The sequence below is a fragment of the Mytilus galloprovincialis genome, chromosome 3 (assembly GCF_965363235.1).
Source record: "Mytilus galloprovincialis chromosome 3, xbMytGall1.hap1.1, whole genome shotgun sequence".
Classification (NCBI taxonomy): Eukaryota; Metazoa; Mollusca; class Bivalvia; order Mytilida; family Mytilidae; genus Mytilus; species Mytilus galloprovincialis.
In genome coordinates this window covers 109,876,634-109,891,804 of record NC_134840.1, presented here as the reverse complement: position 1 = coordinate 109,891,804, position 15,171 = coordinate 109,876,634, and the positions used below count along the sequence as shown (strand labels likewise).

Here is a 15,171-nt window from a genome sequence, read left to right as displayed (position 1 = left end):
TTAAATTGCGGATTTCTAATGATAGATCAGTAAGAGAAACTATTTAAGCTCCTTTTGTCTCATATCATATTTTACATTTTCGGACGAAAATATATTTATCGGAGTATGTAATGGTATTAGAACGTAAAATGTTGATAGTTTATTCTTAATTTTTTGTCCAGTATTGGTTAATTACAATATAACACTTAACAAATATATGTAAATAAATGATAATTTTGGACGATTTTCTATTCAACATTTGCATTTAAGCAAAATTATACAATCAACATTATGTAAATTTGAACGCCTTCTGAGAATAAAAATAATTCATAAATAGTAAGTGAATAATTTCCATTTTTCGTTTTTATCAATTTAAAAAGATCTCAAATGCATACGTCTGCAGAATGTTAAAAAGAAATTATTACGTGCAGTTTAAATGCCTAGCTACCGAAAATACGAGACGTTTCCACGACACGAGAATGTGTCATAAGGTAATAAATTGTATTTTAAAACCTAGACATTGTTTATTTAGTTTTATACTTTTGTGATAAAAGAATAATAAATTTGGTTATATCGCTACTACTGAATTTACAATCACCATTGTATCTATGAGGGTATTCGTCCGGGTTCTTCATTTATTTTTTTTATGCCATTTTTTTCTATTCTTAATTTCTGTCAATTTATATATTTTGTCCATTATTCTGTATTCTGTAAATCAGCTTCAAATCCTCACCAATGAAATTTTCACAAATGACTAATAACGACGATATGACTTTAGGGGATAAGGGACTTTTATACGGATGCAAAAACGTGCAATAAAAGGATGGGACACAGTTAAGTACTCAACAATATAAACAATCAGTTTCGTTTTCGATGGGAAATATATCAAGCCAAACATCTTGTCATTTATATTTATGAACTAACATTCAACAAAAAATTATAATTTCTCAAATTTTATCACAATTTTCACATTTCCCAAACAATTGGGAAAACACATTCTCCTCACTAGTGAAACAACTGTTCTCTCGGCAAATGTTTGGTCGAAATTTCAATTATGACGTCAAATTTCTTGATTTCTTTTGAATTTTCTAATGTGACGTCATGCTGAAAAGGCGACCATGCATGATGACGTCACATATAAATATTTGTGCAAATCTTTGAAAAGAAAACGTAAACTTGTTTAGATATCACTACTATCTCTCGTGTATTACGATCTTTCACCACTATCAAGTAAATTTTAAATATTTAAAAAGCTCGGCACACCTCATGTTTTAAATTTTAAAGTTTAACTGTCTCGAGTGGAGAAATATCGTAATACACTTGATGCAGTGGTAGAATCTATATACCCACAACCTGATTTGATTGAAAATCTAGTACATTAATACTTAAAACTGGAACCCAAGCATAGCCTTTATCAATATTAGAGGTGGGACATTTAAAGACGTATCGTATCCGTATCTGATACGTCGACGTATATGAACGTATCTATGGGTTATTGCTTATAATTGATTATTTAGGTGTTTAGATAGAACATGTTTATAAGTTGGTTTTTTTTTTGTTTTTTTATTACACGATAGTTTTCAATCAATTTATGTTTACTCGTTTATAACTTAACACTCGATATTTAAACCTTTTAATCATCCCTTTTTAGACATAAATTTAAATAAAAACCTTGAAAATGCTAATAATTGAGTAAAAACTGTGATAAAAAATGCTGGATCAGGGAAAGCGAGGGAACAGACAGGGAAAGGGCGATGACAATTTTTGTTCTCTTTCATTATTAGTTTGAAAAAAAACTATTGCCTGCTAATTCATAAATGTATTATTATTGGTATCAGTCATCAATCTAACTCTGCTGATGTTGAATGGTTCAGTCCCCATTTATCACCAAATTTAAAGTGCGCGTGTAAGTTTTGTTAACGTTAACTTTATTTGTTTTATAATTCAACTTCACGCCTAGGTAATTCTACTGATTTAAATATCGGGTGTTAAAAAACATATACAAGTATATGGATTGACACGAAAAACACGTGATTGTTAAATGTGTGTAAATGTTAGCTTCTGCTTTCATAATTGTGTTACTACTGGGCGTTAAGCAACTAACAATCAATCAATCAAAATTGTGTTATAGGAAGTGTGAATATGTATCGTAGAAACATAACTTTTAGGGCAATACATGTAAAAATAGATTTAAAAAATAAGGATTTTGGTTTACAAGAAGCAATAACGTAAATCCATCTAATATATATCTATTATTCAGTTATTAAAAGTGAAAGAGACAACACAATGTCATTGTCCTTTCACTATGTTTTCCAACACCTATTCTCTCCATTGCTATATGTATTTTTACAATAATCAATAGATACGTTCAGATACGTCAACGTATCAGATACAGATACGATACGTCTTTAAATGTCCCACTTCTAATAAGAGATATTTTTGTCAAATATTAATTCTATTTTAATTTCATTCTAATGAATGACTTTTAGATATTCTCTAAAGTTTAAAAATCGCGTATCCTGATAAAAATGATAACGAAATAAGTAATTACAATTACAAAAAGTACAGTTGCATTATGTAGAATATATTTGAGAACTTCCATTCACTCATGGGTAATTAAGGTGGATTTAATTAAAATCCATAGGATTTTTTTAAAATGTCTCAAAGTGTAGTTTTTATCATGCTTTTTTCCAAAATATAGTAAAAACTATGGTTACTGTACGTTTTTCACGCTCTTATAACATGCTTCTAGATATGAAAAAAGAACATGGGGTCAGCGGACTTGTTTTCCTGCTTCATATTAAAATAGGTAAATTCACCACAACTTCTTTTATAAATATGACTTCATCTGGGTTATCTTCCCTCTTATCTGAATTATCTTCCCTTATATTTCAAAGTTGAAAAAAATTTAACCAAACGCAAAACTGTTTTTTTGTTTGAAATATAGCCGTAAATATGATACAACACATATTTTTTTTTATATCGAAATGAAATGTCTTACACATGGATTACATACTTATCTGAAAATTGCACAAATGTTATCTACTACTTAAAAATCAAAGATGGAGGAAGACACTCTAGCCTACATAAATGACTTTGATTCTGAATAACGTGAAGGGTTTTTCCTTTTTAGATTTGAATATGTCAGTTTTCACGGGAAACATTATACAAAACTTAACAACAAAAGGGGCAATCTTTTGTTACCTATTCTTCATTTTCTTTTTCTGGACTTTGATGTTCCTTATGTTTTTATTTACGGTTTGTATTTTTCCCAACTAATTTGCTTTTAGATTTTGTATGATTTTGTCAGGAATCTCGTTACGACAAATTAATTTTAAGAGGTAGTTTCTACGGTTTTTCCAAAGAAAAATTGTTGACAATTTGTTTCAAGATTAGAGTATATTTTGTATATAGAATACAAACGAAAGCTTAAAACATTTTGGTGCAAATCTTGACGTCCATTTCACGATGATTATAATTTATTGTGTTACCAAGCATATACCATTTCTGATACCTAATTTATGTATTTGCATTTACATGTTCAAAGATTAAAATATCTTTATTCTTTTTCTCGAATGAGATATTCTTATCAGACGTTCCCTTTAAAGTACACTTTATGTAACTTTCAAAGAAGTCATGATAGCATTCTACGAACTGTTTACTGCATTAGTAGATCTACTAAAATTACAAAGTGCAGGTGTGCACATACATGCAATTCTGCAGACAAAAAATGGCTCGAAAGAGGAAGCCTCTATCTAAAAAAATTGGTTTGAGAAAGGAAACACCCCAGTTCACCAGAGTAAGAAAATAAAGTTTGAACCCAAAATTGAATCTGAACCTTTAATGTTGCTACCATATACTGTTTCTCATAACAGTTCAAAAGCCCTTGAAATTCAAGATGTTTAACAATCTGTCTGTCCTCTAATATTTCTGCGGCAGCTTCCAAATTTCCTGAACAAATTGATGAATATTTGGATCCAACAGTCCATGATCCTGATAATCACATATATAAACACTATGTTCAATCTCTAGTGAATGCTTTGTGGAATTCTGCATTTAATAAAACATGCAATTGAGAATAATGGTTGTGATAGCGACCTAGAATTTCGCTCTAATGCAGCCCAAAAATGGGGATTTTCGTGGAAGGATATAGGTCTAAAATATGTAAAATTTGATTTTGTTGGTCAATGTTACAAAGTTTTACATAAAATAAATTCTAGTGCTGCACTATGTAGAATATATTTGAAAACTTTTAAAAAGGGTAATTAAGTTGGATTTAATTAAAATCCTTAGTTAAAATGTCTCAAAGTGTAGTTTTTTATCATGCTTTTTTTCCCAAAATATAATTAAAACTAAGGTTACTGGACTTTTTTTCACGCTCTTATAACATGCTTCTAGATTTATTATATATATTTTAACGCCTACTGAGAATAAAAAAAATCATAACCAGAAAATGAATAATTTCCATTTTTCGTTTTTATCAATTTAAAAAGATCTCAAATGCATACGTCCGCAGAATGTTTAAAAGAAAAGTTTAAATGCATAGCTACCGAGATAACGAGACTTTTCCACGAAATAAGAATGTGTCATAAGATATAAAAATTGTACTTTAAAACCTAGACAGTATTTATTTAGTTTTATACTTTTATGATAAAAGAATAATCAGTTTGGCTATATCGCTACTACTGAATTTACAATCATCATGGTATCAGTGAGGGTCTGGATTGGGTTTCTTCATATCCGTATTCTTTATTTTTTATGCCATTTTTTTCTATTCCTAATTTCTGTCAATTTATATATTTTGTCCATTATTATGTATTCTGTAAATCAGGTTCAAATCCTCACCAATGAAATTTGCACAAATGACTAATTGACGATGATATGACTTTAAGGGAGAAGGGTCTATTATACGGATGCAAGAACGCGCAATACAAGGATGGGACACAGTTAAATACTCAACAATATAAACAAGCAGTTTCGTTTGCGATGGGAAATATATCAAGCTAATCATCTTGTTATTATTATTCATTAACTAACATTCAAGAAACAATTATAATTTCTCAAATTTTATCACTATTTTCACATTTCCCAACCTATTTGGAAAAAAATATTCTCTTCACTAGTAACACAACTGTTCTCTCGGCAAATGGTTGGTCGAAATTTCAATTACGAGGTCAAATTTCTTGATTTCTTTGGAATTTCCTAATATGACGTCATGATAAAAAGGCGACCATGCATGACGTCACATATAAAGATTTCTGCAAATATTTGAAAAGAAAAGGTACACTTGTTTAGATATCGTCTTTGAATCAGCAGAGAAACAGATTCCACTTCTATCTCTCCTGTAATACGATATTTCACCACTATCAAGTAAATTTTAAATATTTAAAAAGCTCGGCAAACCTCGCGTTTTAAATTTTAAAGTTCAACTGTTTCGAGTGGAAAAATGTCGTAATACACTTGATGCAGTGGTAGAATCTATATAACCACAACCTGATTTGATTTGAAATCTAGAACATTAATACTTAAACTGGAACCCATGCATAGCCTTTATCAATACTACGAGATATTTTTGTCAAATATTAATTAGGTCTTTCTACTTTTCTGTGGAAAGACCTATTGTATTTCTTCTGATTATTAGGTCTTTCCACTTTTCTGTGGAAAGAGCTATTGTATTTCTCCTGATTATTTTTTCTTTTTCTTCCGCCTAATTTTGTTCTTACGATGATTATTCGTTTCGCAACATGTCGCTTAGATATTTGGTATATGATATTGAACAGTTTATGCGCCCAACATGAACCCAATTTATCTAAAGTACTTAACAAAGATGACGAGACGTTCACACGTACTTCCGTATGGGTAGTTAAATTGTCTATTGTATTTTTCGATCACTTCGCTCTATTTGTGAAAGTGTTTAAAGTGATATAGGCCACACCTTCATGTGACCACAGTAAACTGAAATTGTATAAAAGCCAACTCCATTTGGATATCAGAAAAAAGTTTTGTTCTCGACCTTCAACTTAAACATTATAGGTAAGTTATCCTTAAATCTTACTATTTAATATATTTTTTATAAATATAGACTAAATTAATGCTTTTGATAAACTGTTTTTTGATATTGTCAATTCTTAGTAACAACGATCAGAATTGTAGAAATTTTGATATATTCAAAACATATATTTTATGTATAAAAAATATTTTTAAAATGGCTGCATCCGCCCCTGAAAAGTGTTTATTTTATTATTTAATCTGCAAATATAAACAAATTCTTTAGAACACCAAAAATGGTATGACATTCAAATTGGTTGCTTATTAATGTATTGGATTGAAACAATTACAAAGAAAACAGAATCCTTTGCTACAATTTTTTTTATAATAAAGTCATAGTTATATAAAAAGTATGAACAATACCTGTCATACCTAGACCTAAACAGTTAGACTGTATTAATTTTCAATGTCATTAAAATGTTGAGGCAAACATTTATTTAAGTTTTAAATATCATTTGTATCAATTATTCAGTCTTGTAAAATTATATTCATACTGTTTGTATACATGGTATAGTGAAGAAATGTTTAACTAGTAAAAATAAGGGAAACATTTCCTTAAGGGAAATTTGATGTTCAAAAATTTCCTTACAGGAAATTTGAAGAACAATGATTTCCTTTGAGGAAATTTGTTGTCTTGAATTTTCCCTCAAGGAAAAGTGTTTGTCAAAAATTTCATCGCAGGAAAAAATATTTCCTCAAAGGAAAATTTGAAGCTACAAATTTCCTCACAGGAAAAAATATTTCCTTAAAGGAAAATTTGAAGCCGCAAATTTCCTCAAAGGAAAATTTGAAGCCGCAAAATTCCTCAAAGAAAAATTTAAAGCCGCAAAATTTCCTCAAAGCAAAATTTGAAGCCGCAAATTTCCTCAAAGGAAAAAGAATTTCCTCAAAGGAAATATTTATGCAGCAAATTCCCTAAGGGAAATATTTTTCCCTTGAGGAAAAATCTTTTTCCTTTAGGGAAATTTGATTTCCCTTGAGGATAACTATTTTTTTTCCTCTGAGGAAATTGTTGAAAAAAGGGGCATAACTTTTTCAACAGTTGTGCTAGAGCCAAAAAAATTTAGGACAAATATCAAGAAACCAATACCAACCAAGTTATCAACTTCATTTTGACTTAACTCCAAAAATTTAGGTGACAACTTTTGCACTCAGCGGAATTGCAAACTTGTCCCGGAGACTGTTCAACACTAACTTGACATTTGACGTAATATATTTGACCCTGATCTGTGATGTAGTGATTTAATATAGACAAAGTTTCGCCTCTGTCCAGACGATCTAAGATAAGACAATTACAGGAATGCCCAGCTGCACATAATCAATTTTCAACATCATTATTATCACTATAATTTGTTTTTCTATTTGTATTTTAAGAGAAACAAACTATGAAATTAGCTAGAATATATAATATGCAGATAGATTCTTTTCTTAATTCTGTTAAGGAAAGAATCTATCTGCATGGAGAAATGATTTTCTTATCAGAATTCTGATTAGAAAATCGTTTCTTCAGATAAATAGTATTGTTATAAACAGAATTCTGATAAAATAATATTTTCCTCAGATAGATATTTTCTTAACAGAATTCTGCTATTTCTTTATTCTTTTGTTTATAATTGCATTCAATCATATGAACAGAATACTGTTAAGACTTTAAAGTCTCAAAAGAATACGATCCGGATATCATTAAAAAAAATCTTGATAAATTGATGCTGAGAAGAAAATGCATCATTCTTAACGTATCAAATCCGGAATTTGATCATTTGGAAATAATCAGCTGCAAATGGATGCTGTTGAAAACCATTGTCAATAACAGCATTTTAACATTAGTCTCTATAATTAAATTCATTCAGCCCTGAATGCAAATGAAGTGTTAAGATGTATAAAAAAACTAGATTCTTCCTCGCTTGAGACGTTTTTGATTTGGATGTGCAATGCTGTTGTACTTTTTATAAATTTATTTAAATTGGAGTTTTTGCAGTATTTTTGTTGTTTTCACTTATTCATCACTAAAGGTAGAGGATTCGATATTTAGCAAATTTTTGAAAAAACTTTACGAAATTAGGATGTTCTATTCCTAATCCAAGTAAGATACATGTCGTTGTTGTTTTTGCTTAACTGCAGATCAATCAATACACAATTTAAGTCTGATAACTAATGAAATAATAAAAATACCGAACTCTAAAGTAAAGTTCAAAACGGAAAGTATCTCAGCAAATTGCAAAATGGAAAACGACTGCCATATTCCTAACTTGGTACAGGCATATCCTTATGTCGGAAAAGGTGGATTAAGTCTTGTTGCATAGCTAAACAACCTGTCACTTGTATGACAGTCGCATAAAGTTCCATTATATTGACAACAATAGTGTGAGTCATACCAATAGACATAAAAGGTAGAAATGTCAAATATTTGAGCACAGCAGTCAACATAGTGTTAATATCTTAATCAGTATTACGACTAACAACTGTGTCAACAAAGAAAACCCAATTGACCATAGAACAATAACACAATGGCTGCATGTATAAATACTGTGCCACGCGAGATGTACATACCAAAAACATAAAACAAATATAGACTAAACAGTATAGGTTAGGATATACAAAAGCAAACAAACTTAACACATTATCAAGATGATAAACAACGTCAGTACCTAGAATCAATATTTCAAAACCATCATGATTTATTTGTGAAGTAGATAGCGAATATATATCAATAAGATTTTGTTATCTTCTGATAGACTTGTTTCGAAAGAGGACGAGACCTTCTTTGACATAACTCTGGTTTATCAACCTTCTGCTCAGAAATTGGTGAAGTAAATATATTGTATAAGATATTTGTTATTTCCTTATGATATAATGGATATGCTTTAAGTGTTTTTATAGAAAAGGAATGGGCATTTTCGTTTTTGTTTGTTTTTATTTGTATTTTGTTTGTGAATTGAAAGTCGTCTCTTTATACGGCTTACATAATTCTTGATGAGTATAAGTATAGAAAATGAATTCATTTATTGAATCACATTTTTAAATTCTCTAATTTATAGTTACAATTTCAACGTGGTGGTTGTTGGAAGATAAAGTACAGAATGTTTACAGTGAAAATGTTCCTTGTTGGTATTGCTGTTATCCATGTACTAGGTCAAAATGAAGGTACTATGTTTTCTTAAAGTGATTTTTTGGAACCATACTTAAAACGTATGTATGCGACGTTTGTAAACTGTTCTTGCCTTAATTTAGTACTCCCGGTTATGAAAAACACCGCGGTCTTCAGCTGACCCCTTAAAACATATTGTCATACTTAACTACGAAACATAGAAAAGAACAAAAATTCAAAACATTCAAGACTAACAAAAGCCAGAGGCTCCTGACTTGGACAGGTGCAAGAATGCGGCGGGTTAAACAAGTTTTGTTATTATCTCAACTTTCCTCTATACCTCTAGCCAATATTGAATAAACAAACACATAAAAATACGCACAGTAAAACTCAGGTAAAAAAGTATGAGTCCAATGTTAGAATAGGTAGCAGAAAAAAACTAAGATAATTGACAGAGTGCATACATTATCAAAGGAGTACTAGCAGTTGTTGGAATGCCAGCTCCAGACCTCATTTAAACTGATTGAAATATTAGGTCTTTATCACAGGAAAGTAAAGTAAAATCCCAACCTAATGGGGTTTAGTATTATACCATCATAAAATGTATGAGAAGAACATAACCTATATCATTCCAAATGCTAGTTTTATGATAAATGTGTTTATTTCCGATGCAAAGAATCTATAAGCGATTAAAAATATGCAATATTTAATTACCTGACAACAGTATGGTAACTATGTCTCCCTTTTTTATAGGTATGTTTAAAGGTTTGATTAGCTTTTGATGTGAGTGACGACATTATTGTGCTTTGTGTAGAATAACATCACAAAATATTGTATGTGAAACAAACGAATGTATAAGATGTCTGCATGTTGATTTATATCTACGAATGATGTCCTTGCAGAGATTTTGAGATTTTGAGATTTTGAGATTTTGGTAAATCATAAGTCCTTCATGGCTTCAATGAACATTGCATTGAACAACAAATCGGAGGACTTACCTAGTTTGTATTGGATACCTAAACTTCACAAAATTCCGTTCAAACAACGGTACATTCCAGGCTCATCTGCATGTTCCACTAAAGAATTGTCCATTAGATTGACTAAAATTCTGTCCGCAGTGAAAGAGGGTCTTCAGAAATACTGTGAAACTGTTTACTCGCGTAGTGGTATTAACCATATGTGGATTCTTAAAAACTCTAAAGAACTCCTGGATAATTTTAAATCTCGGTCTTTTTCTGAAATTAGTTCTATCAAAACTTTTGATTTTTCAACCTTGTATACCACCATTCCCAATGTGAAATTGAAAAACCGTCTAAAAGAGATAATCCACAATGCTTTTCATCATAAAAATGGTAGCATACGCTATAAATTTATTACTTTGGGATACCACAAGGCATATTTTGTTAATAGTGAACAAAAGGGTAAAACATGCTACACAGAGGAACAAGTGATCAGTATGCTTGAGTTTCTTATTGACAACATATTTGTTGAAATTGGAGGTAGACATTTTCAACAAATTGTCGGCATTCCTATGGGAACGAACTGCGCGCCTCTCCTTGTTGACCTCTTTTTATTTTCATATGAATCGGAGTTCCTTCAGACACTTGTCAAAAACAAAAAGATCAAAGAAGCCAGGTTATTTAATTTCACTTTCAGATATATTGATGATGTTCTTTCCATTAACAATCCGAACTTTTCTGATTGGGTTCCATTAATATAAGAACTAGAAATTAAAGAGACAACAGACACGGCTTCCTCCACCTCAATTTTAGACTTATGCCTCGAATTTCACATACACAGTCATCTCAGTACTAGAATCTATGACAAACGAGATGATTTTGATTTTGAAATTATCAATTTCCCCCACCTTGGTAGCAATATACCAACTTCACCTGCATATGGAATATACATATGGAATGTACTGACGTTGTTTATCATCTCAATGACGTGTTATATTATTCTTTTATTTGTCTTTATTAATATTACTTTTACTGTTAAGTCTGTTTTTTGAGATATCCATTTGACGTAACTCTGTGCTTATGTATCCCATCATACTTTGAACGATAAAATTATTTTATGATGTAACTCAGTACCTATGTATCTTGACGTACTTTGAATGACAAAATTGTTTTATTTATTAATATTATTACTGTTAAGTCTGTTTTTTGTGATATACATTTGACGTGACTCTGTATCCCGTCATACTTTAAACCACACTATTATTTTATTTATTACTATTACTATTAGTATATACATAATGTACACAGCCATGTATCACCATCATTGATGGCGATCCGATGGATAAATCTGTTATAGAGTTGTCACTGGCTCAGACGTACTTATATATATATATATACAACTCGTCTAAACATCAACCCAACAATGTTAGATCTGAAATTTTCTTTTGCAAATTTTTTGTTCTTCCCTCGCCGGGATTCGAACCCATGCTACTGAGATATCGTGACACCAAATCGCCTGCACTGTAGCCGTCCCGCTAGACCACACGACCACCTGGGCTTCATAAAAATGAAGCTTTCGGTGGCCGAGTGTTACCTTTCCACGTCAGTTTTAATTTAGCGCTTACTACAGTACATGATATATAAGGCATGGAGATGTTATTTTTACAGATCAGCTTAATTATCTATAGTAAAGGATCCTACAAATTAATGTAAGATACAGTCACAGAAAATAATTTTATTTATAAGTACGTCTGAGCCAGTGACAACTCTACAACAGATTTATCTACCGGATCACCAGGAGTGATGGTGATACATGGCTGTGTACATTATGTATATACAACTTGTATAAACATCAACCCAACAATGCTAGATCTGAAATTTGCTTTCGCAAATTTTTTGTTCTTCCCTCGCAGGGATTCGAACCCATGCTACTGAGATATTGTGATACCAAATCGCCTGCACTGTAGCCGTCCCGCTAGACCACACGACCACTTGGGCTTCATAAAAATGAAGCTTTCAGTGGCCGGGTGTTACCTTTCCACGTCATATATATATATAATCCTTATTCGCAGTTGACCTTAATTTTTGGCTATCAGTTTTAGGTGTATCAAAATATTTTCTATTTCGAGCTTTCCAACCTGTTGATCGTTATCATTCCTGATGCACTTTAGTCCCAAACATGTGTCGTAAGGATATAAATTGATAGACTCGATATTGTCATCAATGAATAATTATACTGTAGGTTAATGTTTATTTTTATATATTACAGAAAAGTCATGTATCGCAGATAACAAGGACACATGCGATCCTTGTGGAATAACTGGAAAATGGAGGAATGAGCTTGGATCGGTGGTAGAAATTACTTGTAAACTAGATTCACCGGATCGGGGTTCAACAGGAGAAATCATCGGGAAGTATAACAGTGCAGTTGGTGCTGCAACAGATTATTATCCCCTATCTGGAAGATTTACAATTCCTGATCAGGATTCTACAAGTTGTATCGTAGGATTTGTCGTAGCGTGGAACAATAAAGCACATGGTAACTCGGACTCTTCCACTAGCTTTACAGGAACGTATTATAAAGACACCGACACAATATACACCTTCTGGATACTCACAAGATACAAGAAATACACAGATATGTGGGAGAACAGCAACATTGGAACGAATGTATTTACTCGAATTCAAAGTAAATAAAAGATTATTGCTACGTAATATTATCGATCTCAACTACAAAGTTGCTTGAATAATCCTATTTTTTTCAATTTAAATAACTGATTAACTGAACTGTTGTTTGTTATATGCTCTTTTTTATTATTCATCTTCAATGCATCATAGTCTGAAAAATGATTTTGATTTAAAAGTTTTACACTACATTTGTTGTGTAAAAATTAAAATACTAAGAAAATATTTTTTTTTAATAAAAACAGACATTACCTTAATCGATTATACGTAACTTGCAATAACTTGTATCGGTGTATAACAGATAATAGTTATTCGTTCTCCAATAGAACAAGATCTGTAAGACCTTTTAGATTATAACTTCTGATTTTGCCGATTTGTCAACTGTTTCTGTTTTCTTGCAATGTAAAAAGTCAAACATTTTCCTTATATTTGAACTAATAGACGAACTCACAGATATGCTAATTTATTCTAATGATTTTAAAGAGTTGTGTCCGGGGTATAGTTGGTATCATGTACCAAAATAAACTCATCATAGATACCAGGACCAAGATTTTACACTTACGCCAGACGCACGTTTCGTCTGCAAAAGACTGAGCAGTGACGCTCGAATCAAAAAATGTTTGAAAGGCCAAATAAAGTACGAAGTTGAAGAGCAATGAGGACCACAAATTCCTAAAAGTTTTGCCAAATACAGCTAAGGTAATCTATTCCTGAGGTAGAAAAGCCTAAGTATTACAAAAATTCATAGTTTGATTTACAGTTAATTTATTATTATGAACATATCAACGATAACTCAAGTCAACAAAGAAGTAGTGACTACTGGGATGGTTATACCCTCGGGGAAATAAATCTCTACCAGCATCAACCCAGTGGTCGTAAATAAACTCATCATAGATACCAGGACGAAAATTTTACACTTACGCCAGACGCAACATGTTATATTTAGGTTTGTGAATCTGAAATGCCTTCTTAGACATTTCCCGACAATGTATATTTTTAACAACGTTGCTTTATAACGTATAACAATAGTTATAGTAGTTGAACTACTAAGACCACTCGGCCACCGATGCCTCACATAAATGATAGGATGTTGATAATTTATTTGAAAATTAAAGCATAGGCCATTGGTCAATCTAAGTAGGTTACCTGGGGAAATACAATAATATTTATCTAACTGTTTAGCAGTCAGGTGTGAAAATGACATCCTACATGTACATCAAAAGATTACCTGAATAGGTAGACAGTTCTTATCCTTGTCTAATAAGGTCTTTCCACTTTTCGTGGAAAGACCTTTAATTTTTCTTCTGATTATTAATTTTTTTTCTTCATTTTTTTCTTCTGCCGTCTGAGATGCTTTTTTGTTTTACAACATACATGACATATCAAATGGACGTTTGGCCAATGATGTTGTAAAGTAATGGGGGTTTCAAAACTCACCCTGTGTGACCGAACACTTATTCTTATAGGAGTTATCTCCCCCACGTCCCCTTTTTCTTGTTATCGCTATCTCTCTAAAACGGTAATAGATTTTAACAAACTGTTTTCACCAAATTGTTCGTCTACTCTTAAAAATGATTTGGTTTATTTGACTGGAGCGATCTGAAGACATCTTATGGAAGTTATTTCCCTTTAAAAAATATAAGACAGGCGATATGTTTGATGAATTCACACATTATAAGTTGTAGAGGCCTTAATTCTTTTGATATGGAGTCCTTGGTCCATTTGAAGGAAAGTGAGGTCAAGGTCAAAGGTCAAGGTCATGTTCTTAATTTTGAATTTTGCTTGCTATCGTTATTCAAAAGAAACTATATCAGTTAATGATATGATGTGTTTGCCAAATAGTTGTTTTCAATAAGGCGCAACTTCAACCCAGTTAAGTCAAAGTGTTTTGGTCAACCCTTATAGGAGTTTTCTCCCCTTTTGTATTTGAAATCGGTATTTCTCACAACCATACAAGTGATTGAGCTGGGGTCTTTTGATTTGAGATCACTGACCTATGACCTTGAAATTGAGGTCAAGGTCAAAGGTCAATTTGACGTTCTAAATTTTGACCTTTGCCTAAAACCTTTCTTTTTCATTATAAGACCATTAAGTCTTCTGCATATACCTATTAATCTTATTTTTTTATATCAGTTTGAAGTACCAAATTACATCAACAAGGAGTGACATTTTCTAACATCGTTTTTCAAAATTTCATTCTTATTATCGAGGTGGAAAGACCTTCAATTGTTCTCTGAAGAATTGGTTTTTAATTACTTATTATATTCATTATTCATTCAGTAAGAAACTGATTACATGTATAAATAGCAATGAGGTTAATTCTATTTTGAGTACCATGTGGTCATAATTTCATCATTCTGCATTTTATGTGATACTATGTAATACCCAATCTCAAGTCATTCAGATATTGTA

The 15,171-nt window shown here is 31.4% G+C and overlaps 1 protein-coding gene across 1 annotated transcript; it reads left to right on the top strand.

Moving 5' to 3' along the window:
- The first annotated feature begins 5,821 nt into the window (after positions 1 to 5,821).
- On the top strand, positions 5,822 to 12,858 carry LOC143069758 (streptavidin-V1-like). The gene is made up of 3 exons (XM_076244530.1): positions 5,822 to 6,012; positions 9,066 to 9,171; positions 12,344 to 12,858. Exons 2-3 carry the CDS (start codon positions 9,108 to 9,110, stop codon positions 12,769 to 12,771), a joined length of 492 nt encoding a protein of 163 aa, XP_076100645.1. The 5' UTR covers positions 5,822 to 6,012; positions 9,066 to 9,107; the 3' UTR covers positions 12,772 to 12,858.
- Positions 12,859 to 15,171: the final 2,313 nt, after the last annotated feature.

Excerpts from the sequence above, each read along its gene's own strand:
- LOC143069758 (XM_076244530.1), top strand. The coding sequence starts at position 9,108 with ATGTTTACAGTGAAAATGTTCCTTGTTGGTATTGCTGTTATCCATGTA. Across the intron at positions 9,172-12,343 it reads TGTACTAGGTCAAAATGAAG|AAAAGTCATGTATCGCAGAT; the intron begins GTACTATGTTTT and ends TATATATTACAG.